Raw genomic sequence first — 27,900 nt, forward strand, 5'->3', positions numbered from 1 at the left:
AACAATTTTAAATTTCAATGAAAAAAAAATCAATTCAAATTCATCCTAGAAACTGGTTTTAATCTCCTTACAGTCCTTCTAGTATACATTAATATATTCAATTATGTTTTATATATTTTCATATTTTATTTCATCTAACTGCTATCAGACATTCCATTGAATAATACAGGTTTCATCTTCAATTTTAATTGCATATATTTTCCTGTTTTCTACATAATTTATTATTTCTAATATAGTCATACAATCCCTTGTAATCCATGCAGAATCCTCTATCTTAACTATATTTTCAGCTATTGTCTCTATGTCTATCAAACAATTTCCTTTAATTCTTTTTCGTTTCCCATATTTCTTTATTTCCTGATTTTGTTTCTTGTAACTTTTCTCCTTTATTTTTCCACTTTTTCTCACTCCAATTTTTGTCCCCCTCCCTCTCTTTAATGCTTCCTTCTGTAATCCTCCCTTCTGCTCTTTCCTTGTATTTGGTTTATTTTTCACACTGTTCCTTTTCCTAATTACCTCCTCTAATCTCCAATTTTTAAGTCCCTTTTTCCCCTTTCAATTTCAAACCTCATTGTCCCAATTTTTTGTTAATGATGGCCTCTCCTTTATTCAAGTCTTCTTCTTCCTCTGAAACTTTTTGCTGATCCTCATACTCCAAAACCGCCATTTCCAGAGATTGCAGAACAAAGCCAAACGATTCTCCTTTCTCTTGCAGCTGTTCCTTCATGTTTTTTAAATTCCATTTTCAGTTCCAGATCAAGTTCTGCCATCTTTCCACACTTCCCAGTACTTTTAGACAACCAAATTCTATAAAATTCTTCCCAGAATTAATTTCAATTGACCTCTAAACTCAAAAAGTTTCCAAAGTCTCAAACAGTTCCACGTTTCTTTTACTTTCTTTGGGGCTATTCCTACTTTTTTGGTGTATTTTGATTGTAGCAAAGTTTCATTGACTTCGTTATTCTTTAAAAATCTTTTAAGAGTTTACATTAGTTTCTTTTAACATCAGGTGGCACTCTTTGATATGTCCAAGTTCCACCTTCTTTTTCCTTCCTCCACTTTTTCTCCTTTTCTGGCTTTTAAGTTTCAAAAACTCCTTATTTTCCCTTTGACACTTTCAATTTCAGCTTGAAATTTGCCTATTTGGTGTCAAGATCGTTTTCACTAATTTCTTCTTCTAACTTTTCTCTCGAAGTTCAAAGCCACTTCCAGCTGTCAAATCTTTTTTCCCCCTCTTCTTTACCGCCGCTTTAAAACTCTTTTTCAAAACTTCTTAACTATTTTAATTCCAGGGTACCTTGTATTCAGATGTTAATTCAGCTTAGCCCGGTCACCCAAGCTGTCCTCTTCTTCTCCGCTCCTGCACAATCTTGTCCAGTCAGATCTTCCTCTTTGGGGTGGCCATTTTGACCACTGCTACAACTGTCTTTGGAGAGTTTTATGTCTAGCTAAGAAGGGAAGATACGGCTCCCCTCAACCCAGCTGGCAACCTCCCCCTTCTTCGCCACCTCTATGGGGTGGCTTTGGCACCAAATCAAGTAGATAGGGGCCCTCCAGGAGCAAGCACAAACCAAAACTGTGGACGATCGCGGATTTCGGTCCGTTGCCGAGGGAGCCTAACCAGAAGTTTGAGACAGTTTTGACTTCTGACAACTCTCTGAACTACAAGTAATCCTTGACTTACAAATAGTTATTTAGTGACCATTCAAAAGCCTGACAGGTCTACCTGAGTGGGATGGGATGAGGTGAGATACTTGTGACCTAGATTCAAAGTCTTCATGGTCACATATTCCATGGTTATGTGACTGCACTTCAGATATTTGGCCATTTACATAACTACATTTTGTGACAGTTTTGCCAAAAACTGGCATTTATTTCCTGTTTTCAGCAAAACTGTGCTCTTAGCAAACTATTAGTTCACGGTAACTGTAGTGTTGCTTAACAGCCACCACAAAAAAAGGCATAAAATCATGTCATGTAAGTGATCTGCTTTATGACTATAACGAATTATGATTATGATGGGCAATCTTCATTCTGGTTGTAACTCAAGGACTACCTGTAGCCTCTGCAGTTTTCTTGGCAAGGTTTTTCAGAATTGGTTTGCTATTGCCTACGTCCTACAACTGAGAAAGAACTACTGGCCTATTGCAGCTCTAGAATATATGTATATATATATTCATATCTTGACTTTTCTTCAAGAAGCTAAGTAATATACATACCTCATTTTTATGTTCACAATGTTGTGAACCAGATTATCAAAACGCATGACTAATTCAATGTCATCTCCTATGCAGTATTGACTGAATGGAGTTTTAAACCAGATTCTCCACAGACCTGTTCTGACATTCGAATCACTACAACTACATTGGCTTTTAGAAATTGCTAGACATGCCACATTTGCTGTCATGTTTAACAGTTATAGCCAATAATCTTCCCAATGGAAATTCTGTTTGTCCGTCTGTCCAACTATCCATCCTATATGTGATTTCTCTTGTTTCTAATGAAATGAAACAAAAAAAACCCAACCAAACCAAACCAAAAAAACCCAACCCAACCCAACCTAAAACACTTACCCTGAATTTCTCCTTGAGGATCTTTGTAGAACCATTTTTGCATGGATTCATGGTGTAGTGGTATTGAAGTACCCTTTCCCCTCTGCTCTTGAAGTTTGGCTGCTAATCTTTCATCGTCCAAGGCACTATCTTGCAAATATGCCACCATTTTTTCTGCTTGCTATAATTAACAGAATTATGCTATGAAGAATACAGCTGGTAAGCAATCACTAAAATATAGTGAAGAAACCTTTGTAATTAATATGGTTGGAGGTAGAAAAGAAAAAAAAGCTATCCTAAAGACTGGTCTTATATTGCACATAATTATATATAAGTTAGGATGCTCAATGAAAACTGGTCACATAATCAATGAAATCAACAAATGAGTCTCTGCATTAAAAGGCAGTTTGAAAGAATGTTGATTTCTGAACACTGTTTTAGCAGACAAAAATAATTGTGCTTTAGAACTTGAATGTGAATTACTTATTAAATTAAATTTACTGTAAATCACAAATCAGTGAAAAGAACTTTGAGATTACTAACATCAAGAGGGACAGTCAGTTACATGAATTCACATTTGGTCATACAAAGGTTCTCTTTACAACCAAGTAATTTACAACCAGTCTTCAGGGTGGTTTCTATGGGTCCCAAATATGACTTAAAGTAAGCGAAGAAAGGCCTACTGAACCTTCATCCACCCAATATCAGAAATTGGATTAAGGAAAGGTGGATTCAAAGCTACTACAAATGTAAATTTCTATGAGAGAAGATAAAAGGCTTGATAGCCATTATTTTGACATCAGTGTGGGGTAAACTACAGAAATCAGGATCTAGAAAAAATATTGTTGGGAAAAGGAAGACCAAGTCTTCATGATTCATTACATCTGTAGATTTTTTTTAAAGGAATGCCTTCCACTGGAGCATAAAATAAAGAAATGCTGAAAGGTATCACTTTGAAAGTTCAAATGTAAGAGGAATATCAAAGTGTATAAACCTGTTAGTGAAGAGACAATGTTTAATATGATCTCCAAACAAACTCTGTTTAGTTACATAAGAAGTTCTTGTGGAAGACTTCCAAGAAAAAAGAGATAACAACACATTTATCTGAGGCAGAAGGGAAGATTGAGGTGCTGGGGCTAGACTGAATGGCAAAATGCAAATCTACTGTGTGGTATCATCTACTAATAAAGCAGAGGAGGGTATAATACAGCACTATAGGATTATGAAAGTAGAAAATTATAGATCAATGAATGAAAACTCTTTATCCTCGAGCAAAACGCTTCCAGGAAGTAATTAAAATATAGATGAAGAATCACTATAGATCTGAAGTCCCTTTCCTTTTTGTCAGAGTGGTGAGATCACTCCATTTTATGTAGCACAAGTGTAGATACTTTTTAAAGTCTATTAAAATGGCATCAGTCACAATTGTTATAAATATCAAAATCACATTGAGCGTAGGAAAACCTCCCTTTTTCAAACTCTGCTACTTTCTCATATCACCTAATTAATGAAAGTAGGATAATGGTTTAATACTTTATTTATTCTATAAATATTTTAGTTCTATATCAAGACTTCATTGTATAATATTTCATTTTTGCTTTGCCTCTCTGAAATCTATACTTGTTTTATATGCTAAGTGCTGGCATTTCATTATTCTTCTATCAGAGGGCCTGGATTGGGTATGGAAGCCAGAGGGAAGTGGGAAACAAGACAGTATTGTAGCCTTCCCATCTTCCCTTGTGCTGCACCACCTACAGGTTTCTGGGAAGACTAATTGAAAGGTGCACTTGCATTGAAACAGCCACAACTTCCCCAAATTTCATTGCCATGGAGATCATTCTATAAGTTAGCTCATTTGAGTTACTATGGTTCAATAATTGTTGTTACACCTTCCATTTTCACCCAACCGAACGTTACAAACAGATATGAAAGTTTTAGGTTTTTTGATAGATGTACAAAGGAAATAAAAATTATTTTTTAAAAATAATAATTTACAGATGTTTTTACCTGTTCTAAATGTTTGAGGCCTTCTTCATCATCAGGGTCAGTAAGAGCATTTCCCATACCAGGAGCAGCCATAACTGATGTTTGAACACACCTTAAGGCTGAATTTGGACTAGAATCTGAAGGAGGGATACTAGAAACTGCTTCGGAAGGAATTTGTGGCAAAGACTGGATAGCAGAAGGAGAGTCTAGAAGGAGGAAAACAAAAGATACAAAATTATTTTGTGTAGTATTACATAGTTCATCAGAAATTACATTCTCTTTTCTATCATCTTTACATCTGCTCCCCATATATACAATTTATTTTTAAAGAAAGTAACAGAAAAAAATATTTTGGAGCTTCCTACACATAACATGATCTAGCTAGCTTTCATGATATTAACTGAATAACATATTCATACTCCAATTACAGAATTAAAAAATATAAAATAAATATATTATACTACTGATAGCCCATAAAAATCTGCAGGCCAAATCTGACTTATCATTTAAAACCAGGCTCTTAACCCTGGGCTTTGGTGATGGAGAGTGAGACGCCTTGCTTCATTGTACTTACCATTTTTTTATTTTTATCTTTTAATGATTTTAATTTCTTTGATTGCTATGAACTGTCCAGAGCCACTGAGATTTGGATGATATATACATTTAATATACTATGGTTGATTGCACAGCCAGGCAAGTGTTCAGACTGGCTTTAGCATTTTTGTCCACATGTCAGGTGCTTCACAAGGACTTGGGTTAATTGTTATTATTATTCCTAGACTCACCATCTACCTAAGTCCTTGTTTAAAAAATACTCTCTCTTTCTATGGCTGGCTTTGGAGGACAGGGCAATCTTCTCAAGGCATAAAGCTATCACCAAATACACTGCATTAACCAGCCTATTTTTATTTTAAAGATGTATATAGTCAGCATCTCAAATTTTGTAACCTTTTTGCAGCACATGTTATCTATGAAATATACTAAAAATCACATTAAGTTTTCAAAAGCCCATCCAAGAGTGAAATGCTGCTTTATATCAATATTTGAGTAAACGGCTACAATGAAGCAGTTAATGCTGTTGGTAATCACTCAAAAGTGCTTAAACCATCTTTTTATTCTTTCTGAACCATTTTTCAGATGGTTCCAATTTCAATGGTATTTAAGTTTCTCATATCTTCCACACTTATTTTGATTACCTTCTCTGTTGAGCACTTTGGATAGTGGAATATTCTCCATTTGGCTTTCTTCAAATTCTGATTTTTCTGTTGCTACTGGAATACAGTCTTCCTTCCTTTCAATGAGGCTTGATTGTGACTGTGATTTTGGTGAGGTACCTGACCTGGTGGATAATGAAGATTCTTTTCCTGTTTCTTCTGTTTCTTCTGAAAGGAAATAAATAAACCTAGGTAACTGATTTGACTGTTTGAAACAACAGGTGAAGCATAAGTCCAATAAATGCCTCTTACCTGCTATTATTCGCTCTGTCTTAATTCCTTCTTTCAAAAGGGTCTTATCTAATTCTTTGGCTTCTTCATTATGACTTTCTTCTGAATCTGACTGATCTTCTTTTTCCTCTATAGGATGGAAATCCATTTCCTGTTCCTCAGGAATTGGTTCCTTTTGAACTTTCTAAGGATGATATATACATCGAAATTTATTCTATCAGCTACACATAATTCACGTCATGTATCAAATCAATAAAAAGTTCCTTACCTTTAAGGACAGGAATGCCCCAGATGAGTCAAAAGTCCCCATTTCCTCCTCAGCATCTTCTAAGCACCATTCAGGAAGGTTATCCCTATCATCGTCCATACTGCCACTGCCACATCGTACTCTTCGGTAACCCCTTTCATCATCTCGGTCTCGAAAATCAAATTCAAATCTTCGCCGTCGTTCCATGTGCTCTCTCCAGCCTGCAGAACGAGGGCCGTCTAATGGGGGCGGGAAAGTAACTTTACAAAAGAGTTCCATAGGGCAAGAACTTATTTGGAAGGAGAAAGGGATAGAGGAAAAGAGTACAGGGAAAAGAGAGGACAAAGTGACAGAACTTCAGAACGCCACTACAGTCTATGGTCCATGTTGACAGAGGCAGTTTATAAATGATCACTGTACCTTTCCAGAAAATGCTACCCCAAAATACTACTGTTTAAAACCATAATAATATAAGTACAGGTGATCCTTGTATGATCCCCACTTGTTCAATGAACATTCAAGCTTACAATAGCACTGAATGGGTGATAGTTATGACAGGTCATCAGAGTTCTGGCCATTGTAATGTCCCCCTAGTTCATGCATTCCTGATCTAGGAGCTTAGTGCACAGTTCACAACTGCAACATTGCAGAATCCAATAATCATGTGATTGTATTTTGCAACCTTCCCTGCTGCTTCTCATAAGCAAAGTCAGTGGAGAAGCAGGTGGTCACAGGAGTTTCTCGCTAAACAACCTGTGCAATTCTTGCTTAATGACAGCAACTGCAACTGCTGGAATTGCCATTACTAAATAATGACATCACTTACTCATCACTCAGTTAATGTCCCAGTAGTTTTATTTAATCCACAGAATTGTTAAACTGCATTATATCTTCAGTCATAACAATCAGCGTCTGCTAATAGAATAATTTCACTAAACTATGACATTTAATACCTTTCATTTTAGTTGGATTATCAGAAAACGTTTATACTTTCCTTTGAGATCTGACACATACATTCTATCATTTCACAGAAGGAGAAATTATACTCCTTTTGTATCTACTCTCTACTCCAAGGAGACAGTCTCTTCTTTCTCTCTACTACCTAGTATTCCTCTTTTTTTCAGGAGTTTGAAATATGGTGTTTAATCTGTGGCTTCTGGTTCTATTATACAGTCCCTCCTTGCTTTGGGATGAGGTGCCAGCAATAATATTCTGTGAAAATATATGCAGTTGATATTTTATTCCAAGCTTTTGCTTTGAAGATGACTATGCAACTGTAACTTGCATAAGAATGAGTAGGCAGAGGGTTGTAAATTATATTATTGTATATTCTAGGAAAGAGGTAACATTTTTGGGAAAGTCAATATCGCTGATCCTATAGTTTTATAAAAATAATTTTAATATAATTCTTATCAAAATCTTTAAACAAGAAACTATAGGAAGAAAAAATGAAGAAACTATACAAAGAAAAAAGAAAATGAAACAAATCAAAGAAGAAACACGTGGAAGGAAAAAAAAAGTTGAAGAAAAATAAAAATGAAAGTAGCTTCTGACATTCCTCACAGCAGTACAACTGTACCTAGGCCTGGGGCTCAGAATGTGTTAAGGTCCCAATATTTGGCCTTAGTATTAGTTGATTGATCATTGCGGGTGCTGTTGGTACTTATTTTTGTGGATGTTGTTATTGTTTTAATGTTTTTAAAAATGGTTTTAACTCTTTTATAATTTTAGAATGTAAGCCACCCAAAGTCACTTGGTTGAGATGGGCAGTTATAAAAATTGAATCAATAAAATAATTAAATGAATTTGGTCTGTCTAAAATTACTCAGATTGCTCTTCTTTCTATAATGTACCTTGTCTAATAATCTTTTTTTTTTCATTTTTATACAAAAAGTCCATAACAGATTTCCAGTCATCAATAAGTATAGAGAATGTCTTTTTTCTAATCATTTTAGAGTTTTGAATATTCAATGTGTCTGAACATTAGCCACAGGCTTTGGTAACTCAGTTTGTGGTTCTCAAAAGTGGTAGGTTACAATTAGTCATCCTGATAGTAGGATCTTTTGAGTTACTTTAGTTAAAAATTATTTATTCTTGTTGACTAAGTGCAAGGCATGATTAAATAAGCTGATAAAGATCACATAGTTGAATGTATATTAAATTACTTATGCTTGAAGTGATCAATGATTATATTACTTGTAGTGAGTACAATCTGCATTTTGTAAGAACTTATTCTTTTACAGCTTAAAATTTGTTTCCTTTCTACTGTGTCTTATGAAGTGGCTGCATAGCTAAGGATCAAGGAGCTTAGACAATATATATATTCAATTCTGTGAATATATAACTTAAACTCAGATAAAATTTATCTTGTACGATCTGTACTGGAATAATTAAATTACAATTAATATAGGTAAAGGTATAGCTACAGGAGACATATCAAAGGTTTCCTAGACCGAACATCTGGAATTTATTTTAGCCTGAGTTTTAATATTTGAGGTAGAGGAGCTTGAAATAAAAATAAATAAATAAATAAAAAATATTTCAATACCATATAAGATATCTAACAGCCAAACTGATATAACAATCAATATTTAGAATATTAACTAGTAGAAATCAAGGTTGTGCTTTGCATCAATCACTATCTGTCTAATGCTCCTCACATGTTGTGCCTTAGCACTCCATTAGGAGAATAAAAACGCTACGAAAATCCTCTTTTTACTACTACTTTTCAATCACACAGCAGAGAAAGAGAAACAAAAGTTTTATAGCTGAGGGCACAGAAAGCTCAAGTTTGAATATGCCACTTTATATAATCCCTGTTAAATAAGAAATACAAATTATACAGTAAATATATAAATATATATTACATAAATATAACAGAAAATAAGCTTTTTGTGCACCTCATAGGCATGGAACTTATTAAAGACGAAGACTCTACCTTAGTCATACATAGCTAATTCTGACCTGTGGAATAGCTTTTGTCACCTCCACCTACCTCAGATATATATTTTTCTGGGAACAAATGAATCTGCAAGCCAAGAAAGGCACGTCTTCCTCAAACATCTTTACAGTCAATGTGCCCATGCTAGATGAAAGTACCTTTCCTCTTTCAGATCAGAATAGCTCTATATCTCCAATGTAAATCAATAACATTATTAATAGAGCTAATAGTACTGTACAACAGCTTTAGAGAAGTTGGAGAGATTTTGCCATCTTCCCCTACTATATTGGGTGTCTCAGGGTTTGATGCGGTCTTATTTCCTATTTAATGTCTACATGAGGCTGCTGGGGGAGCTCATCTGTCATCACAGTGAAATACTATCAGTACGCTGATGATGCCCAATTTTATATCTCTGCCATTGATGAATGAAGTGATTGTCAGAAACACCTTATTCTGATACTTGGAAGCTGTAAGGGTCTGAAAGGGAACAAAGGCTTCAGCTTAAATTTGGCAAGACTGGGCAAGTTTTGGAGCCTGCCAGTTCTAGATATACAGTATTGGTGTTGGATAGGGTAGGACTGCACTGACTGACCTATGCAATCTAGCATTCATGACTTCTGCTTGAGGAGCAAGTGGCAGTCCTGGTTAGAAGGACCTTTGAACAGCTTCAGGTTGTGCTCCAGTTGCACCCATTCCAGGATCTGGAGGCTCTGTTCACAGTTACCTCCTAGTTGGACTACTTAATATGCTCTACATAGAGCTGACCTTGAAGAATATCTGGAAGCTTCAGCTGGTGCAGAATGCAGCAACATGGGTAATTAAGTGCGCTTCTATAACAACACACGCATTGCAAGCTGCATTGGTTATCGGTCTATTTCTGGGTCCAATTCAAGGTATTGGTTTTGTCCTACATGGCATGGGACAAGGTTATTTGAGAACTCATCTCTCCCTGATTATATCTACCTGTCCTACCAGGTCCAGCAGGTATACTATAGGTCCCATTGGCTAGGGAATTTCATTTCAATCTGTTTTAAATTTCCGGAGATCCTTCAAACCCTAGTTCTGTTAGCAGGCCTGGTGACCCAGGGACTGGTAAAATATTGAGATGGCTCCTGTGTAATTAATACCTGCCAATCTCTTTTATTCTGTTTAATTTTTCACTTTTTAAAGTTTTTAATATTACTTTTTTAACTTTATTATATACCATCTTGTGTCACTTAATTTATCAGATGGGCAGCTATATAAATATGACAAATAAGTTAGCAACATTAATATTTCATAAGGAAATATATTCAGTTCAAGACCATTATCAGCAAAGTATGCTAAAATGTTTTATACCTGAAAGGATAATAGGAAGAATATTGTTAATATTCTCTATAATGGAGTATTTTGTGTACATGTATCCGCTTCTTTTCAACTAGCAGAATTCCTCCCCCGGTTTTTTAACCTTGGGATGTATCATTGATATTTAGGTTTTACTTCTTAATAAAGGAGATTCATTGTTTGTCTTTATGTTAAACAAGAGGATGCTAATGAATTACTCAAGTCCTAAGCAAAACCTTCACATCTGATCATCATGAGGTACTGATTCAGCTTTTTAAAATTCTATTTAAGCTAAGCAAGACTATTGTGTTATTATGTATTTACTGTTCATATTTGATGTCAGGAAGAACCCAATGAATTATTCTCTTATCACAAGTATTTCTTTCCATACCAATCCAAAAGCTAACTGAAAATACTTCTATCTCAGGAGCTAAGGTAAAAACAAATGGATTTGAGAACACCTGGAAGAAAATGAAATGTAAAGCTAAGAAAGCTGTCATTGTCTAGTAATTTGTAAGTATTATTTGCAAAACATGCTTTAATCCTCCACAAGACAGTCATATTTTTTAATTCTCTTTTTCTCTTGGTTCATTTCTAAATTGTGTACTGACTTATTAGCCTGAATTGCCTCACCTGGACTATGAGGTCGCCACCTCTCACCGTCCCTTCGTGAACCAGCAAGTCGCCAACCTCCATCATCATCTTCACCATTTTGTTCTTCTCTGAATATGCGCCAATTTTCACTTTCAGAGCGTATAAATTCATGTTTCCTTCCTACTGTTGAAGTTCCAACTTCTTCAAAATTCGGTCTCACTAAAAATATAAAAACCTATTTTGTGATAAGTATGTATATCATGCAAGAAATTTGGTATATAAACCAGAAGTGTACAATTATCACAACATCTTTGGCTAAAAGAATAAAAGATCAAATGCATGTGTCCTCGTGTTTGTTTTAAAATTCAATTACTTTATGTTAAGGACATTTTCATTTTTCATAGGGGAAAACAGGCTGTGTTTTCAACAGGTTTCATAAAGCTGTTGTCGCACAGCTGCAACCCCTTAAGAGTGTCAAACGTTCACTGCAACAAGTCTATCGAAGAGCATCTGCAAAGTTTTTTTCCATAAACAAATGCCACCTGATGTTCACTGAGATTGCTTTATCATAGTTGAGAAGTATCAAGATACTATTCCTGGTCACACTGAAGTTTACAATGGCACAAAGATTCTGTTGTGTTTCGTATGGGAGGTGTTTTTAAGAGCTGCATCTAGTTTCTGTTTAAAATACCTATATAATGTTATTCAGCACACTAAGTCAAATCTAGAAACAGCATTTGTATAACGGTGTATCGGAGGCTGCTACAAGAATTACTATATAACTTTTATCGTTCTATATAAAATTCTGCATTTCAAATAATATAGTAGCTTAAGAATAAAGAGGTGTTTTATATGGTTTGGGTATAGTTTATTTATAGATAGCTTTGTAGGGCATTGAAATAGTCATGATGGAAATTTGTTTGCATCACAGTAGGAATCCATTGGAGAGTTGCATATTATGCTCCAATGAATGCTGCTTTATACTTATTATTTATCATATGGTATATTGTACATGCACTTGCAATATATGAAGAGTATAATCTCTAAACATAAAGAATGCCACAGATGTATACCATTGGAAAATATGAAAAAGGATACTTGATGAAATGAGGAAGCAAAAGAGATGAGAAAAATATGTATGAGAGAATGATTGCTGCAAATAATAATGAAAAAGATGTGCAATGTCAGATAGTTGAAGTCAAGAAGGCCATGAGATGGTTAAGAGGAGTGAAGAAAATGCAGAGGGATTTTGATAGAAATAAAATTGACTAGAAAATAGGTGAAAAGGACCAAACAAGAAAACCCTGGAGTGAATTGAATTAAAAATAAAAGTGATGAAATGATTTGGTTTGAAGCCAAAGAGGGAATGTTGGAATAAACATTTTAGAAACTTATATCAGAGGTATCTTGTAGAATTGAGTTGAAATGAAATGAACACTAGAAAAGTTAATGTTGAAAAAAAATGGATGAACAAAAAGCCTTAAATGTTCTGAGCATGTTGAAAAATAGTACGATTACATTTGCAGATGGCATTACTAGAAAGACATGTTAAAATATGGATGTAGTTTGCTTGAGAACTAGTTAAGTGATTTGCTCAACATATCTGAGAAGGTTGCAGCTCTGCCTCATGACCAGAAGAATATTATTCTTTGAGTAGAATAGGAGTATAAGAAACGACATTGGCAGAAATCTGATTAAAGGAATACAAAATGTGATAATGAGCAAAATTTGAGAAGAGCAATGCAATTTTTTGCTAAGCAGATGGTACACAGAACTTTTTTCTCCTCTACAGCAGGTCACTGAAAAATGAATGCATGATTTTTTTTGTTGATTTAAAGAAAGCATATGAAAAAGTAAACAAGCTTGAATTATAAAAAAATTGTACAGTTGGTTGATAAATATGGTAAGATCAGTTTATCATCGAACTAAAACTTTTATGAGAATGGAATAGTTAGCAAATAGTTCAATATTGACTAAGGAGTAATGTACTTATGGATGCACATACAAGAAATATTTGTAAAAATGTTAGAAATATATTGTTTGAGAAGGTGAAGGTATGTGTGATGGCATGGCTCTGTGATTAGTGTTTTTCTTTGTTCTATATTGCAAAAATATTGCAATGAAGAAATAGATGAATACTTCCTGCCTTGGTAGTTACTAAAGACGGGGGGAAAAGCTGGAGACATTTTAATATGTGCAAATGCTAACAGAAAGATAACAGGATAGCATATAGATTGTTGCAAGAAATTAACATTTAAAAAAGTAAAAAATATTGTGTAAAAGAACTGAGAACGGCTCATAAGAGACAAAAAATGGAAACATGGTACTTAGGAAGTATGGGTGATAAAATAAGAGGAAATGAGATTAATAAGTGCTGAATGAATGTGGAGTAAATAAAAAGGAATGTCCAGTAGGAAAACAGTACATTGAGCTGGGTTGATACAGAGAGAAATGAATAAATGCAGCTGCAAAACAAATATACAAAGGAAGCCTAATTAGATTGAATAGATAATGGAATGAAGCTGTATTGGTTGGATGGAGCCAATGACATCTTAAAAAACAACAACCAGTGATGACTTGAAGAACAAAAGCAATAAATGAAGCAACTTTGGGTTTGTGGGAAACAAGGCTAGTTTTCAAAAACAGTACAGAAGGGTAAAATAAATGGTGTTTAATGTTAACTACTTTCAGTTATTTATATATTTCTTTTACTTATTTCAAAACTTTAATATCTGAGTTTCCTTTCTGTACTTTGTATAATATTGCTTATCCTATGAGAGGTATGGGTATTTGTGGTCATTTGTAAAAATTCTGTCCAAATTCAGCGGAGTATAACACCATTTTGGGGAAAACTTCAGCGCCATCTTATTCAGTTAATTACATTTAATTAAAATTAAAAGAAATTTGGAGTGGGCTTAGCATACCTATATTTATAACTAAAACACTAGACAGTAAGTCACATTAAATTTACTGTATATTTTCTTTTGAATATAAATGGATATTAGTGGAATATATGACTCTTAATTGTGTAGCAATACAAATTTGTCCATCAACAGCATAGAAGCTTTATAAAACAAATATAGAGAAATTGGTTTAGATGACATAATTTTTCAAAATCTATTTAATAAGATTCAGATGTATTATGCTGTGAAGTTATTAAAAAGTGGGAGGCCAACAATACCTCAGTGACCAATTAACTTTAAATATATGTACTTAAATTTCTGTAAACATCCATTAATTTTATATTCCTAGTATGTTCATTTTATTGGCCTTAGATTCCTTGGCACGTGGTTGGTCTTTCGCCATGATTTCCCAGGATGAAAAGAGAAAAAGATCTGTGACTTTGCCTCAAACTAATTGACTGGACTTCCTGAGGAGAAGGAGCAGTTAAAGGGCACCTGCATTCCATGTCTGACTCAAAGCCTGTGATGGTGTTTATGGAAAAGTTCAGATACAACAAAGACATCCAGCCAACAAAGTCTACAGCTATGTAATTTGAAGTTTTAAAAGGACCAACTTCAAAGTGTTGTATTTTGGAATACAAACCTTTGAGAACTTGTTTATTGAAGGTTAAAAAAAACTAGGATACCAAATAACAGTGTCAACAATCTATAAGATATATAAACACTCATACTGTTTTCCACTATAGTAACAAAGAGGAGGGGTTTCCTGAGAAGCCTCTTAATTTAAGACAATAAATAACATTAATCCAAGGAAATATATAAGCAACAAAAAGCTGTAATGCAGTGGAAGGTTTTTTTAAATGGGAAAATTATACTGTATACTTATGAATCCATGAATACAATTATAATTACTGTAACTATAATTTCTAAAGTGCATTCAATCACATTTTAACACATATACCAGCTTTGTTCATTTCTGTTCCTGAAGAAATAATCACAACTTTTCAACTATACAGGCTTTTCCATAGAATTATGGGGGAGTGGGGGTTGTTTCATAGTACAATCTAATTCTACACAAGTTTCATATCTTGCATAATAGCCAAGTCTTACCACCTATACAGATCAACATTTCATGATATCTCTCAAACTGGATTAAAGGTATCAGTGTATGGAACTAATTGTTAAGGACATATGTAAGGGAAAAAACATATTATCTTGAAAAGTTAGGGAAGTAAATCTGTTGTAGTTCCATATGCTTGAATGAAAACTATTGCCTTGTCCTTGTAACTACAAACCTCATTTTTATAGTGCTATGCCTCAACATGTATTAACACATTTTCTACTAATGAAATAAAGAATTAATGATTTATATTTTGTGGATTGTTAAAGGAAATACATGAGAGAGATTTTCAGTTTCTAAGTAGCATTATATTGGTCTACATTAATAATTTTCACAGCAGGTCTTCCGTAGTTTTACTGCAAACAATCAGAGTCTTTGTTTCTCAGATCCTCTTAGGTCTGACGTTCGATCAAAGTCCCTACATCAGCAACTAACTAAAGAAAAATGTGAAATGCATTACAAAACTACTGACAGATCATACAAGTAGTTCTAGATTGAGAGGAGCTCATTGCAGCTATTTCTTTACTAGTGATTAATTAGACTTAACTAACTCCAGACACCACAAATTCTAAATACTACATAAAAGTATCTCAACAAAGCATGTAAATGTTTCTAGAAAGTGGCCACTGTGGGCCTCATTTGAGCTATTTTTTTACTAATCAGATTACTCCACACTAATTCCGCACAGTATAAAGTTTGAATGCCATAGATTTATTCACTGTAAAATTGTGCTTCATTTTGGTTATAGAAATTTTGTTCCAACTTCATAATACTTTCTTATTACATCCAGTAAAGACAACCTTATGAGCAAAGTTGACTTAAAATATAGAATGATTAGATACTAAATCTTGAATTTTTGGTTATAAACTATTTAAAAGTAACAAATCCATATCAATCTACAAATAATATTATTTTCCAAGTCCAAGATAAAAATAAAGGACATTTCCAGCTCTAAAATAAAAAAAAACTAAAAGGAAGAAAGTGAAACGGAAAGTACATCACCACCAGCTTGCCTTTGTTTGGAAGAAAATATTTTTAGTAATGTAACTTTATGAACAGCATCTCAAGAAAATGAATGGAAAACAATTCTGAGGAATGTCATTCCTTTGAACCAGTAAGTAAAGCTTTAAGTAAGATTATGCAAACCTAAAAGCCCCATCCTGATTAAGAGAAAAAAATGCACCCTTTTCTCCAAGTAAGGTCTTGTGCATTTCTCCATAGCAGCTAGGCTATTGTTGGATAAAGAAGTTCTAACAAATCAGCATTCTTTTCCACATGACCACAGCTAATTGGCCCCCCTGCAGATGAAATGACCAATCAAATCAGCTTCATATGAAAACCAACCCCCCACATTATATACTGTGGAATGAGATCTGTAAGCCCATTCTGAACAAATATCCTTCCAAACTAGAAAAACGGGTTTTTTTTTTCTTCCTTCCTTTTGGACCACTGTATACAGACAGATACAAGATCTTGGTACATATTCCATATTCAAGATACCCACCTTTCTCCCTTTCCCTGCCACACAGATAAAAGCTACAAAGACACGGGTAAGTACAGAATGCTAACAAAGCATATTAAGTTTTCCAATTCTATATTTTAAATTTTCACAAAGCAAAACTTATATTATTTAATAATTTCCTGAATCAAAACCTATAAAGAAGTCATGACTATTGATAGAAACATTATGATAAAACATACCTTTCTAGTTCTACCAAAGTATAAAGCAGATTTTAGCTGGGCAGTTATCAAAATTGATTGCCTAAATTAAATTGACGTTATATGATAAAATTACCAGTGAACTCTATAGCCAGGTGAGCACTGTTTTATGGTAAGATGTAAAGTATATAGTTCTTAAATAAGAAATAGAAACATATACAATTATTTATCAATTATGTGACTGAATATTGAAAATGTGATTATTTTCAGAAAAGCTAGAATTTTATATAGTATAATAGTACCCAATAGTTAAATTTCAAGTTCTACCCAGTGAAGTTTATATCCAAAGTATTGGGAATCTTTACATTTTTATTTGAATTTCAATATGTCTTGAAGAAATTAACTTAGAAGATCAGTCAGAACAAGACAAATTAACATTGCACACATTTTAATTCTGCACAGCAATATTTTCTGGGCAAAAATTACAGCCTGGAGTAAAAAAGTTTTAAAGCTGGGTGAAGTTGTATGTACAGTTGTTTTAAATATGATGGTAAAAGTTTGGTACAATACTGATTATACTATTGAATTTGTAAATTTGTTTGCCTTTTTATATAAAGTGTATCTTACATTTTTATTTAATCTAGAATATTAGACTGTGCAGACTACATTTTCTAGGCTATTTAGAAGAGATTTATTTTCTAAATATATGCAAAGGTTTTATTTTGTTTTACTATTTTCAAGAGTTTATTTAACACAAGAAATCATTAAAAAGATAAAGACAAAGAAATATACCATGTAAGACTAATGACACCTGAATGTGTCTTATTTACCTTTTAAATCTATACACAAATAGATTCGCTTGGTGTCGATTTGCACCAAGTTAGATTAATTCCATTTCAGCAGCAGAAGCATCTAGCGGAACTTGTCCGTACTATGAAGCTTAGTGATATTGGTCCTAATTATTATTTGGATAGGGGACCACAATGAACTGAAATATTGAAAAACCTTTGGGGAATAAAGCACAGGCCAAAATCATTGGTTAAAAAAAAAGTTTTGATTTAGTTATAAAAACAATTCAGCTTTGAGACAAACTTATACCTACATCTACATTATCTGCAATGGCTCATGTACTTTATAAATTACCACCTCACATATATATGAGAAGAGAAAATAATTCAAAATGTGATATATAATTCTATAATTTGTGCATACATGCTAATTTCTGGTTTTATTAAGCAAGATTATTTAACGCATGCAATATTTAATTACAGCTGAGCAACATTAGGAAAGGGGGTGATAAGGGGAGGGGAGAGAACCCTTTGCTTATTCCCTGTAAGCCATGTGTAATATAAATAAGTTTTATTATGGAGTGGGTAATGGAGGGTGGGTGAAATGAGTGTCATATAACATTGAGCAAATTTGATTTTAAGTGAAAATGTACAGTATTATGTATTATATACAATTTACATAATAGTAATGCAACTTATATTCAGAATAACATGACAGTAAATAAATAGTATTTGCTATAACACTATATCCTTAGAACTTTGTAGTAAAACTGCAGTCCAAAGCTATAATTTTAACTGTAAATGTTTTTTCCAACCAATTTTATTAAGAATTATACATGTAACAAATAAAAGTCAATACAAAGTACAAAAATTACAAACCAAAAATACAAAAATGGAAGCGGGGATTTAAAAAGGAAGAATAAGGGAAAAAAGAAAAAATCAGTCTCTAAATAAAACATGATTTCTCTTCGCCCGTGGCTCATACCTTAAGTAAGGAAAACAAAATCAAAATGCTACATAAATCATTTTTTAGCAGCAAAAGTCAAATAAGGGCAACCAGATATAACTTTTTTCTTCTTTTAACCCTGGTCAAACAAACCAAAGCCCATCTTATAAATCTTCCTAGATTTTTCTTTGACCTCTTCAAATAATGGGCATTTTTGAAAATAGTTTGCTGCTTATTTATATTTCAAGGCTTTAGAACTTTTAACAGATTTTTCTTGATCTGTAAGTAAAATTTATCCTTTTGTCACTTCTAAAAAAAGTCCTTCCCAGTCTTAGCAGAATCTTAGCCAGAGGGGAAAAAATGTCCAAATCAATTTTCTGATGTAATATATTTTCATCTCTTGTAGGGAATAAGTCATCCATCAGAAAGAACCAGTTGTACTACATTTAAATCTCTCTTTAAATTAGTTTCATAAGCATTCATTGCAGCTTGTTCTTGTTTTATAACTTCACAAGGACATGTTCTGTCAATTTCATCAAGTATCTGATCCAGGCTGTCCAAAAACTTGGCTGAAAGATATTCAAAGTTTACACTAAGGATTTCTCTTTATTCTTTGTTAAGAATAATGAATTAAGAATACAGTGTAAAATTCTTCCAGTAACAGATCAAAATATCACTTTCTTCAGATCAGCCAAAAGTATTTTTGATAAATAATAAATTCATTACTTAAGGTACAATGTAATATTCTGGCAAGCACCTGAATATGACAGTTAAGCTGGAACAATTATAAATACTGAAAATATCATTATAAATAATTTTCTTTTCAACGTGATAGTTTATAAGATATTTTTAAAATCACATTTTGTTAATAATTAAATGATGCACTTTAAATACAAAATGCTTCAAACTATTACAGGTAAACAGCTGTATTATTCAAATATTGTGCTGATTCTGAATTATCTAGGCTTATTTAACTGCATCAGTGAAGCCATTATTTTTGCTTCAGTTTTCTGGACTCCACTTTAACTACTATACATTATACAATTTATTGACATATCCAGTTTTTGTGTATTTATGCAAAATTCAAAATTACTTTCTCCCAATTTAAGTAAAAGACAGAATAGAAAACAGAGTTAATGACAAGAGATGGCAGTCAATTATTCTTTGTTGAAATTCATTTTTGTTCTATTTATAGAACCATAAATGTTTAGCATTTGGTTATATATGAAAATGTTCTGAATGTTGAGCTTTTAATTAAAAAAAAAAAGACAGAAATGAAACATCTGCTTCCGGCAGATCATAGCTTGAATTCAGATATGCATAATGGGACTACTGGAAACTGTCTTCCTTGCTTAGAACTCTATCTACAGCCTCCTTACCTATGAAGAAGCTCCTCTAGTTTTGAATGATCCTGCTGAATGGCACTTATTGTACAGGAAACAATGGGAGTTGGGAGAAAATTACTCGATATTGAAAAATAGAAGAGGAATATGTAGTTTAAACAGTGAAGGAAATACTCGGGTGGTTCCTAAGAATCTGTATTGGGAATTCAATGAGGCAATTTGAAACCAGTACACAATAAATGCTCCTTTAATGTCAGGATTGATGTCCTAGTTTGTTTTTTCCTTGAATACATTAAATTCAAAACTGGTATACTGCAAAGCAAAAACAACCTCCACTATTACAATACATGAGATGAATGGCTACCATGCCAGCCATTTGTAAAAAGAAATTTATCCATTTATACAAGCCCTTATGGCCAATCTCAAAATTCCAAATGTGTCAAAAAGATAGTGTTTGTGGACACTGCTCAATGAAACACAATGATATAAAACTGTGAAGAATATTGTGAGAAATGTCTAAACTGAATGCATAATTTAAAAACTTAAAGTCAATATGTATATAACAAAGACAAAAATCCAGTTATACATCTACTCCACAACCAAAAATGTAAGATTATGATAGGATGTTTGAAAGAAAGTATCAACTGTCTGGCAAGTGAAAATTATGAAAAAAAATTGTTAAGGATTTTTACGTCGGATAAAAATAGCAAATTTGTATCTGTAAATTTGTATAACAGACAAAAGTGAAAAAGTATATAGAATTTTGAGAACTACTTCTCAAATCACAAGTGTAAAAGTGCAGCTAAAATTACTTATCCTCTTAAATTAAACTACTGAAATGACTGAAAGTTTTGAGTGAAATCCAGTAGTGGAAGAGAAAATGCTGGATTATTCAGACGCACTTATTTCTCTTGTACTATTTAAAGTAATCTGCTATTAATTTGTTTCTGACTAGTATTGGTAAATGTCAGAATTCTTCTAGAATTTTGCATGTCTGAAGTTGCTTAAAAGGGGGGAAATTTTGTAGAAGATATTATTCATTTATCTTGCCTTAATGCTGTCAAAGTTGTACCAACAGTATGTTTATATACTGTATATACACTTACCTCCTAAAGAAAATTCCTAATGCCAGTCTCCCTCCTTTACCCAGTTCATATCAATATAAACGGATAGATAGGTAGATAGATAGATAGATAGATAGATAGATAGATAGATAGATAGATAGATAGATGGATAGAACAAACATATAAAAAACAGAGGGACACAAGTGAATGTTCCTTGTTCATTTCTAAGCACGGGACCACTAAAATATCACAATTCACTTAACTATTCATAGGAATTAATGAAAAAAAAATGTTAATATACTAGGGACCTTGTTGTGTACCTCCAGATCCTACAAAATGATTTATACAGAAGCAGCTTACTGGTCTGCTGGAAATGCAGTGTGTGCGTGTGTGACTCTGCCTTATCTATGCTTGGTCTGCCATGTTTGCTAGATAAAGAAACCAAAATCTTGAAAATTTCATTATGTCATGTATTAATTTCTCTACATTTATGATGGCTAGACTGAACTCAATGTAAATTTAGTAACAAAACTGCACATTTTAGATTTAATGACTTGTCTTAGTTTCAAAATGAGTTTTTACTAGTTTCATTTTTGTCTCCATATTTAGCTACTAAAAAAAGCAGAACATATATTTACTACATAAATAAGATCCCAATTTTTATAAATTAAGTGATATTCAGAGGTGTAATTTAAAATATAATTGATGAATTTCAGATGTAAAATTGCAAAAGCTTGTCACAAAGTAGCAATTCCCAAAAATTCTTTTATGAAGTGTCCTAGCTAGCTATAACGCATGAAATATAACAAAAAGCACAAAAGGCCTTGTGCCCTTAGCTAGATCTATGATAATACAAACACACTCTGTAGAGATTGTTCTTTATTTCTAATAAGAATTTAATCGAGATGGCTTCAGTGAAGATTTCTATATTACATATAAATTTTAAAACTACATAAACTCATAGTTCATAATTAAGCTATTTATTTCTTTATATTTCATATTTGTAAACCACCATCTCCCTCACAGAAAAGGCTCTGCACAGTGTATGATATAACTGATAAACAACGTATCAAATGTATAAAAACTTAAATTAGGATTAAAATTTTAAAACACTTTTAAATTCATTCCATTTCTGAATACAAAAAGACTTTTTAAATAAAGGGACATAACTTATCTTTGGATGAAATTGAGGCACAATTCTAAGTCAGTTTTTCTGCGCTGCATAATATATAAAGGTTCTGTGCTGTGAATGGTATAACGTGTTAATCTTGTTTTTGCTACAAATGCAGAGCCCTTACCTGTAATATAGCAGTAATATTGACTTATTTTATATAATTGTTGCAAAGACAACAGTCTCTGTGTATTAATACACAAGCAAATAAATATTGCTGCTATTATTTTCATTGTCCCATCAGATTATCAGTAGGCCATGGTTTTGCCTTCAATATTCCCAGCTACAGACCACTGACTTTTATGGATATATATTCCAGTTTTTTTAATACATATTTCAGAATTTTTAATCTTTTGCCACTCATGTAACACTGAATCTTTTTTTGTGATTCTAGCAGATCAGACTTCAAAAGTACTATATGACAACATGAGGCATTAATGGCATCTAAGCAATTGCATATATTTTGCATAGTTACTGGACTTTATTCCCTATCTTTAAGAATGTATTTGTATATAGTGGAATTAGTTTTCATAGATTTCCTCTTAAAATTGATAAAAATATATTTAAATCTATCAGTGATCATACTATGCCTCTATATAAGATTAAAATATAATTTAGATCTATTGAACATAAAATCTTTCATGTTTAAAAGTTTTAAAATATAAACGTGTTAGATGTACTATGTTCAGCTTATGTTCATAACAAACTATTCTGTTCTTTAAATAAAATAATAAAAGGAAAGGACAATTGATAGGTGTTCCTAGATTAGTCTAGCACTGCAGAGGGAAATAGAGGAAAATATTAAGCATAATTATATTTCAAAAGAAATAACCACGAGGAAGCAAAACAATGTGATTTACAAGGTACTAAGTATTTCAAAAAATATTTAGTTCAGCCTCACCACCTCCTCTAATTTTGAGTTAAGACACCTGGAGCACAAGCAAAATCTATACAATGCACTGTATCTAACTATCACGCACTGTTATCTATTTATTTACATGGCCTTCTCATGCATATGTGTCATTCATATAAAGAACAACTGATGACAACATGGAAACAATGTTTATTCCAAAGTCTCTAGCAACAAGAAATCATGACTGGATATTTTTTATATTTCTGAAATTATATGAGCTCCTTTTAAAAAATATGAATGAGCTTAAGCCATAGAAAATTATGTTTAACACCTATAGGTCCCATAGGAATGAATTTGCTTTAAAAACCAGATTAAACACTAAATACATATATATAAATAAATTATAAGAGAAGCCTCATTTCAGTTTCTCTTTGACAAATTTGGAATTTAGCATTGGCATTTTTTTCCTCAGGACTTCTTAATAGTTTATATAATTGCATAATATTTTCCGTATTATTCTCTGTCCCCTTTTTAATACAGCTTTACATCAGCAGTGGCCTGAGTATGTTCAGCAGAAGAGGCTACATCCCAGGTACCACAATTCTAGACAATAAGAATACCATGGTTGGAAGCAGTGAAATTGTAGACAGAAACTCACAGAAGTTTGTGAGGGAAATTTTATGCAACAAGTGTGATATGACAGCCTTAAGATTGCCACCAAAAGAACAAAATTTATAATATTACAAATAGTACTTTGTTTCGTAAACACATTACTTTATTCAGATGATGCACACTTGCAACACTCCTTTTCTACTTTAGAACTAAACTTTTAAATACACAAGTAAATCTAAATTGGCTAACTTTTCTAAATTGAAGTCTGAAAAAGTCATCTGACATTTAGGGTTTTATTTTGTTTTTTAAGGTAACAATTATTCCATCGTGACTAACTCTCCAAAATTAATTTTCTCAGAAGTGCATGTTTTAAAAATTTCCTTGGCTAGCTGCATGTGGCATCTAGTCCACTGCCAATATGTCAGAATCTCTGATCGTCATGAGAATAGATAAACAAGTGACCCACAGTTTTTTACTTTTCATTTTCAGAAGATGAGGACAGAAGCGATAGAAAGCAACAACACCAAACCTAGTGCTCCTTTGCTGACTCAACGGTACCCAAGGATGGTCACTAAAGATGGGCATAGCACACTCCAGATGGATGGTGCCAAAGGAAAAGGAATTGCATACTTAAAAGACGCTTGGGGAATACTAATGGATATGCGCTGGAGATGGATGATGTTGGTATTTTCAGCTTCTTTTGTCCTCCATTGGCTTGTTTTTGCAATTCTCTGGTACTTCTTAGCTGAAATGAATGGGGATCTGGAGATTGATCATGATGCCCCACCTGAAAACCATACTATCTGTGTAAAGTACATCACTAGCTTTACAGCTGCTTTTTCCTTTTCACTGGAGACACAGCTCACAATCGGTTATGGCACAATGTTCCCAAGTGGAGACTGTCCAAGTGCAATTGCTCTACTTGCTATACAAATGGTACTGGGTCTAATGCTGGAGGCCTTTATCACAGGTAAATAAATGTTACCTCATAACTGTTTCAATGGTATGGTTCATATGGAAATTCTGTTGTGAAGTTAGAAAAGAGAAAGAAGGAAAAGGCTATGCTGCTGACTATTAAAACATTATTTTCAGAACAGCTTGACAAGCTATACTTCCATTTTATGTTAGTAAAATAATAGTACAAAGGATTTTAAATTAGCAGTGTTATCTATTGTACAGATGGGGTCCGCCCCCACAGAATTAAATGGTTTTAAACTAACAAGATGCAAAGCAGCTGTACAAACAAAGTAAATCCTACTTAGTTCAATAAGACATTTCTCTGTAAATATACTTAGTACATCTTTTTTTAAAAAATCTAAAAGGATGATTATTTGAGGGGTTTTGAATGAGTTATGTATTACAATACAGTTAAGCCTTCTATAAATTCTATTGCACAGCTATATATTTTTGGTGAGTATCTGTACTTTTCTATTATACATATAATCATTGTAAATACACAAATATATTTATAATAATGTAAAATGAAACAAATAGAAAAGTAACATTTTCGTATTACCAATAACTAAAAAATGGTTTATCATAATAAAATTTATTGCAAAACAAATCTGTTGAGAGATGATATAAAACATTAGGCTGAAATGATACATCATAGGAAATTATAGCTCTTGTCCTAAAAATAAATATTAACATATTTTAATTGTTTCAAATTGATGTTCATTTATATTTTTCTGCTTCAAATAATGTGGTAGACTTATTTGTGCTTCATTTCCATCAACTGGCACCAAAAAAATTACATCTACATGCATGATCTATATTTAAATTCTCTTTTTATTTAGGTGCATTTGTAGCAAAAATTGCCCGACCAAAGAATCGAGCTCTATCCATCCGGTTCACTTATGTTGCAGTGGTGACACACAAAGAAGGAAAGCCATACTTAATGTTCCAAGTGGCTAATACTCGCCCAAGTCCACTCACCAGTGTTCGGATCTCTTCAGTTCTTTATGAAGAACGTGAAACTGGTCAACTGCATCAAACTACTGTGGATTTTCATTTGGATAGCATAACTTCTGAAGAGTGCCCATTTTTTATTTTTCCCTTGACATATTACCATTCTATTACACCATCAAGTCCTCTAGCCATTCTTCTACAAACGGAGGCTCATCATCACTTTGAGCTAGTAGTCTTCCTTTCAGCCACCCAAGAGGGCACAGGGGAGATATGTCAAAGGAGGACATCCTATCTCCCGTCAGAGATTGTATTACATCACCATTTTGCCTCTATGCTAGCTCGTGGCGCCAAAGGGGAATATCAAATCAAAATGGAAAATTTTGATAAAACAATCCCAGAACTTCCAGCAACAGACACTAAAAGGTCAAAAAGGACTGAAATGGAGATTCGCATCAATGGACAGCACATTGACAGCTTCCAAATCTGTGAGACACAGATGACAGACTAAACTGTGACTGTGTGCCACTTTTTAAACACAACAAAATGCCACTATCACATCAATGCTGTCTTTATCCTCTCTTATTTTCTCATATTTGTTTTATTCTATGAGTACCTTTGACTTTAGAACAATGTGCAGAACAAAGAGCATAGTATCCATTATACTGGATGAGCCACTAGAATTGCAAAAAAAGTCAGGGACAAAAACCATTGCACAAATCCTTAGAAAACAACAACAACAACAACAAAACTTCCTGCCAAATTCAGTGGACTATGATTAAACTGCACTGACCTAAAATAGAAGACTGTTAAATTCAGAGAGCTGTTCAAGGAAACTAATTAAATGACATGAGGATTAATACTATGGAAAAATGAACGCAACTTTATTAAAAACATCTCCTCTAAAAAGAATGGTCACCTGAAATTCTCAAGGTCCCATAGGACCTCAAATTAACCTTTCCTTGCTATACAGTTACAACAGAATATGCTGATGCCTAAACATGCTATGAAGAATGTTGCTAGTATTTTCTGTGGCACTGAAATTGCAATCCTGCTGTGCTTGTTTATTAAGGAAAATCGCAAGCATTTGCCAAATCTCTTTGTTCCAGCAGCTAAGAACAAGTTCAACATCCCTAGGCAGTTTTGTGATGAAAATGAACGATAAGAATTTTAAGATATATTGGACTCTAATACTCTGCATTGGGACATTATCAGACATCAGGAAACATCGATATGTGTTCATAATTCTTCTGTCATGAATAATTCTTCTTTTTCGGTCTTGCAAGGTAATTCTATCAGAAAAGCCCGCTATTTCCCACAATTATTTATCTTTTCATACTATGTTCATTAAGTGCAGATAAACATTAGACTTGACAAAATAATTGTGCAAACATGAAATCTAATTATCAGACTTTGAGCAATAGACCTTATGCCAACTGATTCATGACTATTACCAGAACAGTTTATCAGAACTAATACTGTTGCTGTTTCTCAGTTTAAAAAAAACATTTTGTGAATTTTCAACCTTTTTTCAGCTGGAAAAATCAATAACTCCTATGTATACACACATAAGAAAGACTACAAAGCATCATCAGAACTTCCAAGTGCTTTTATGTAAAGGCTGATTACGAAGATTCTTCTCAGAAGAACATGGTATAGGTTTTAATAGTTTTACTTTCAAATGGCTTCATTTCTAACTTACAGTTATGAAGAATTTAGTTTTTTGCTCTTGAACTTGGATAAATGTATTTATATGTATATACTGGTGTTGCTGTTGAGATTTGTTTTACTGTTGAGATTTGTTACCAATTATAAAGTCCTTTTTATGAAGCTTATTCTTATTCCCCCAAAACTAAGGAATGGGTTATACCTGACAATTATGGAAGCTATGGTCAACTGGGAACATGATAGGGCTCTAGACAATTAATTAATTTCACAATGATGTTAGCTGCCAATTCAAAGCTGCTAAGTTTTTAAAGCATATGAGATCCAATATTTTATAAAGGTTATTAATGATATTCATGTATGTAATCTTAAGCGTAATCATACCATATTCTCAGGATGGATAAATTGTGTTTTACAACTGAAGAAAATAGATGTGAGAGTCATGACAAACCATGCTTTAGAAAAAATAATCTGGAATATCATCACAATATACCACTAAACTCATGTTCTCTTACAATGTTTTGGAAGTAATTTTGCCCTTGTCTGTGCTGAGATTTTAATCTTTTCTTTTACTGAGTACTGTGATTATGGCTTAGCTCAATGCAGAAACCAAACAGCAGTAGTAATTATCACTTTGAAAATTCATTAAATTGCATTTGTACTTTACCTTTTTATCTATCACTTTCAACAACTGTCTCCCTTCTACAACATAGTGATTATAAAAGTTTTTGATCTATAAGCCCAATTTTTATCAAATTCCAGTTTAACTATACTAATTTTATA

The 27,900-nt window shown here is 33.1% G+C and overlaps 2 protein-coding genes across 6 annotated transcripts in view; one reads left to right on the forward strand and one right to left on the reverse strand.

Moving 5' to 3' along the window:
* Nucleotides 1-27,900, reverse strand: part of GIGYF2 (GRB10 interacting GYF protein 2) — a 97,140-nt gene that overhangs the window by 21,382 nt on the left and 47,858 nt on the right. For 3 of the 4 annotated variants that reach the window (XM_026685045.2, XM_087964831.1, XM_026684976.2), the window contains 6 exons: nt 11,128-11,307; nt 6,252-6,469; nt 6,005-6,167; nt 5,735-5,920; nt 4,560-4,744; nt 2,574-2,733 (listed from right to left, as the gene is read on the reverse strand). In XM_026685045.2, coding sequence (XP_026540830.1) covers nt 2,574-2,733; nt 4,560-4,744; nt 5,735-5,920; nt 6,005-6,167; nt 6,252-6,469; nt 11,128-11,307 — 1,092 coding nt within the window. Of the gene's footprint in view, nt 1-2,573; nt 2,734-4,559; nt 4,745-5,734; nt 6,168-6,251; nt 6,470-11,127; nt 11,308-27,900 lie in introns of all 4 variants that reach the window. The other variant, XM_087964829.1, reaches the window with a different exon arrangement.
* KCNJ13 (potassium inwardly rectifying channel subfamily J member 13) lies at nt 16,501-27,210 on the forward strand. 2 transcript variants are annotated; one of them, XM_087964832.1, is made up of 4 exons: nt 16,573-16,661; nt 23,476-23,527; nt 24,037-24,517; nt 25,344-27,210. In XM_087964832.1, the coding sequence occupies exons 3-4, from the start codon at nt 24,040-24,042 to the stop codon at nt 25,961-25,963; spliced, it is 1,098 nt and encodes a 365-aa protein (XP_087820958.1). In that variant the 5' UTR covers nt 16,573-16,661; nt 23,476-23,527; nt 24,037-24,039; the 3' UTR covers nt 25,964-27,210. The 2 variants fall into 2 exon arrangements, with proteins under 2 accessions (XP_026540951.1, XP_087820958.1); XM_026685166.2 differs by lacking the exon at nt 23,476-23,527 and having other exon boundaries at nt 16,501-16,661.

The sequence above is a fragment of the Notechis scutatus genome, chromosome 4 (genome assembly GCF_049901735.1).
Source record: "Notechis scutatus isolate UNSWTSFEM ecotype Mainland chromosome 4, rNotScu1.2, whole genome shotgun sequence".
NCBI classification, from domain to species: domain Eukaryota; kingdom Metazoa; phylum Chordata; class Lepidosauria; order Squamata; family Elapidae; genus Notechis; species Notechis scutatus.

Coding starts and splice junctions, on each gene's coding strand:
- KCNJ13 (XM_026685166.2), top strand. CDS start 24,040: ATGAGGACAGAAGCGATAGAAAGCAACAACACCAAACCTAGTGCTCCT. Junction 24,518..25,343: donor GCTGGAGGCCTTTATCACAG/GTAAATAAATGT, acceptor CTTTTTATTTAG/GTGCATTTGTAGCAAAAATT.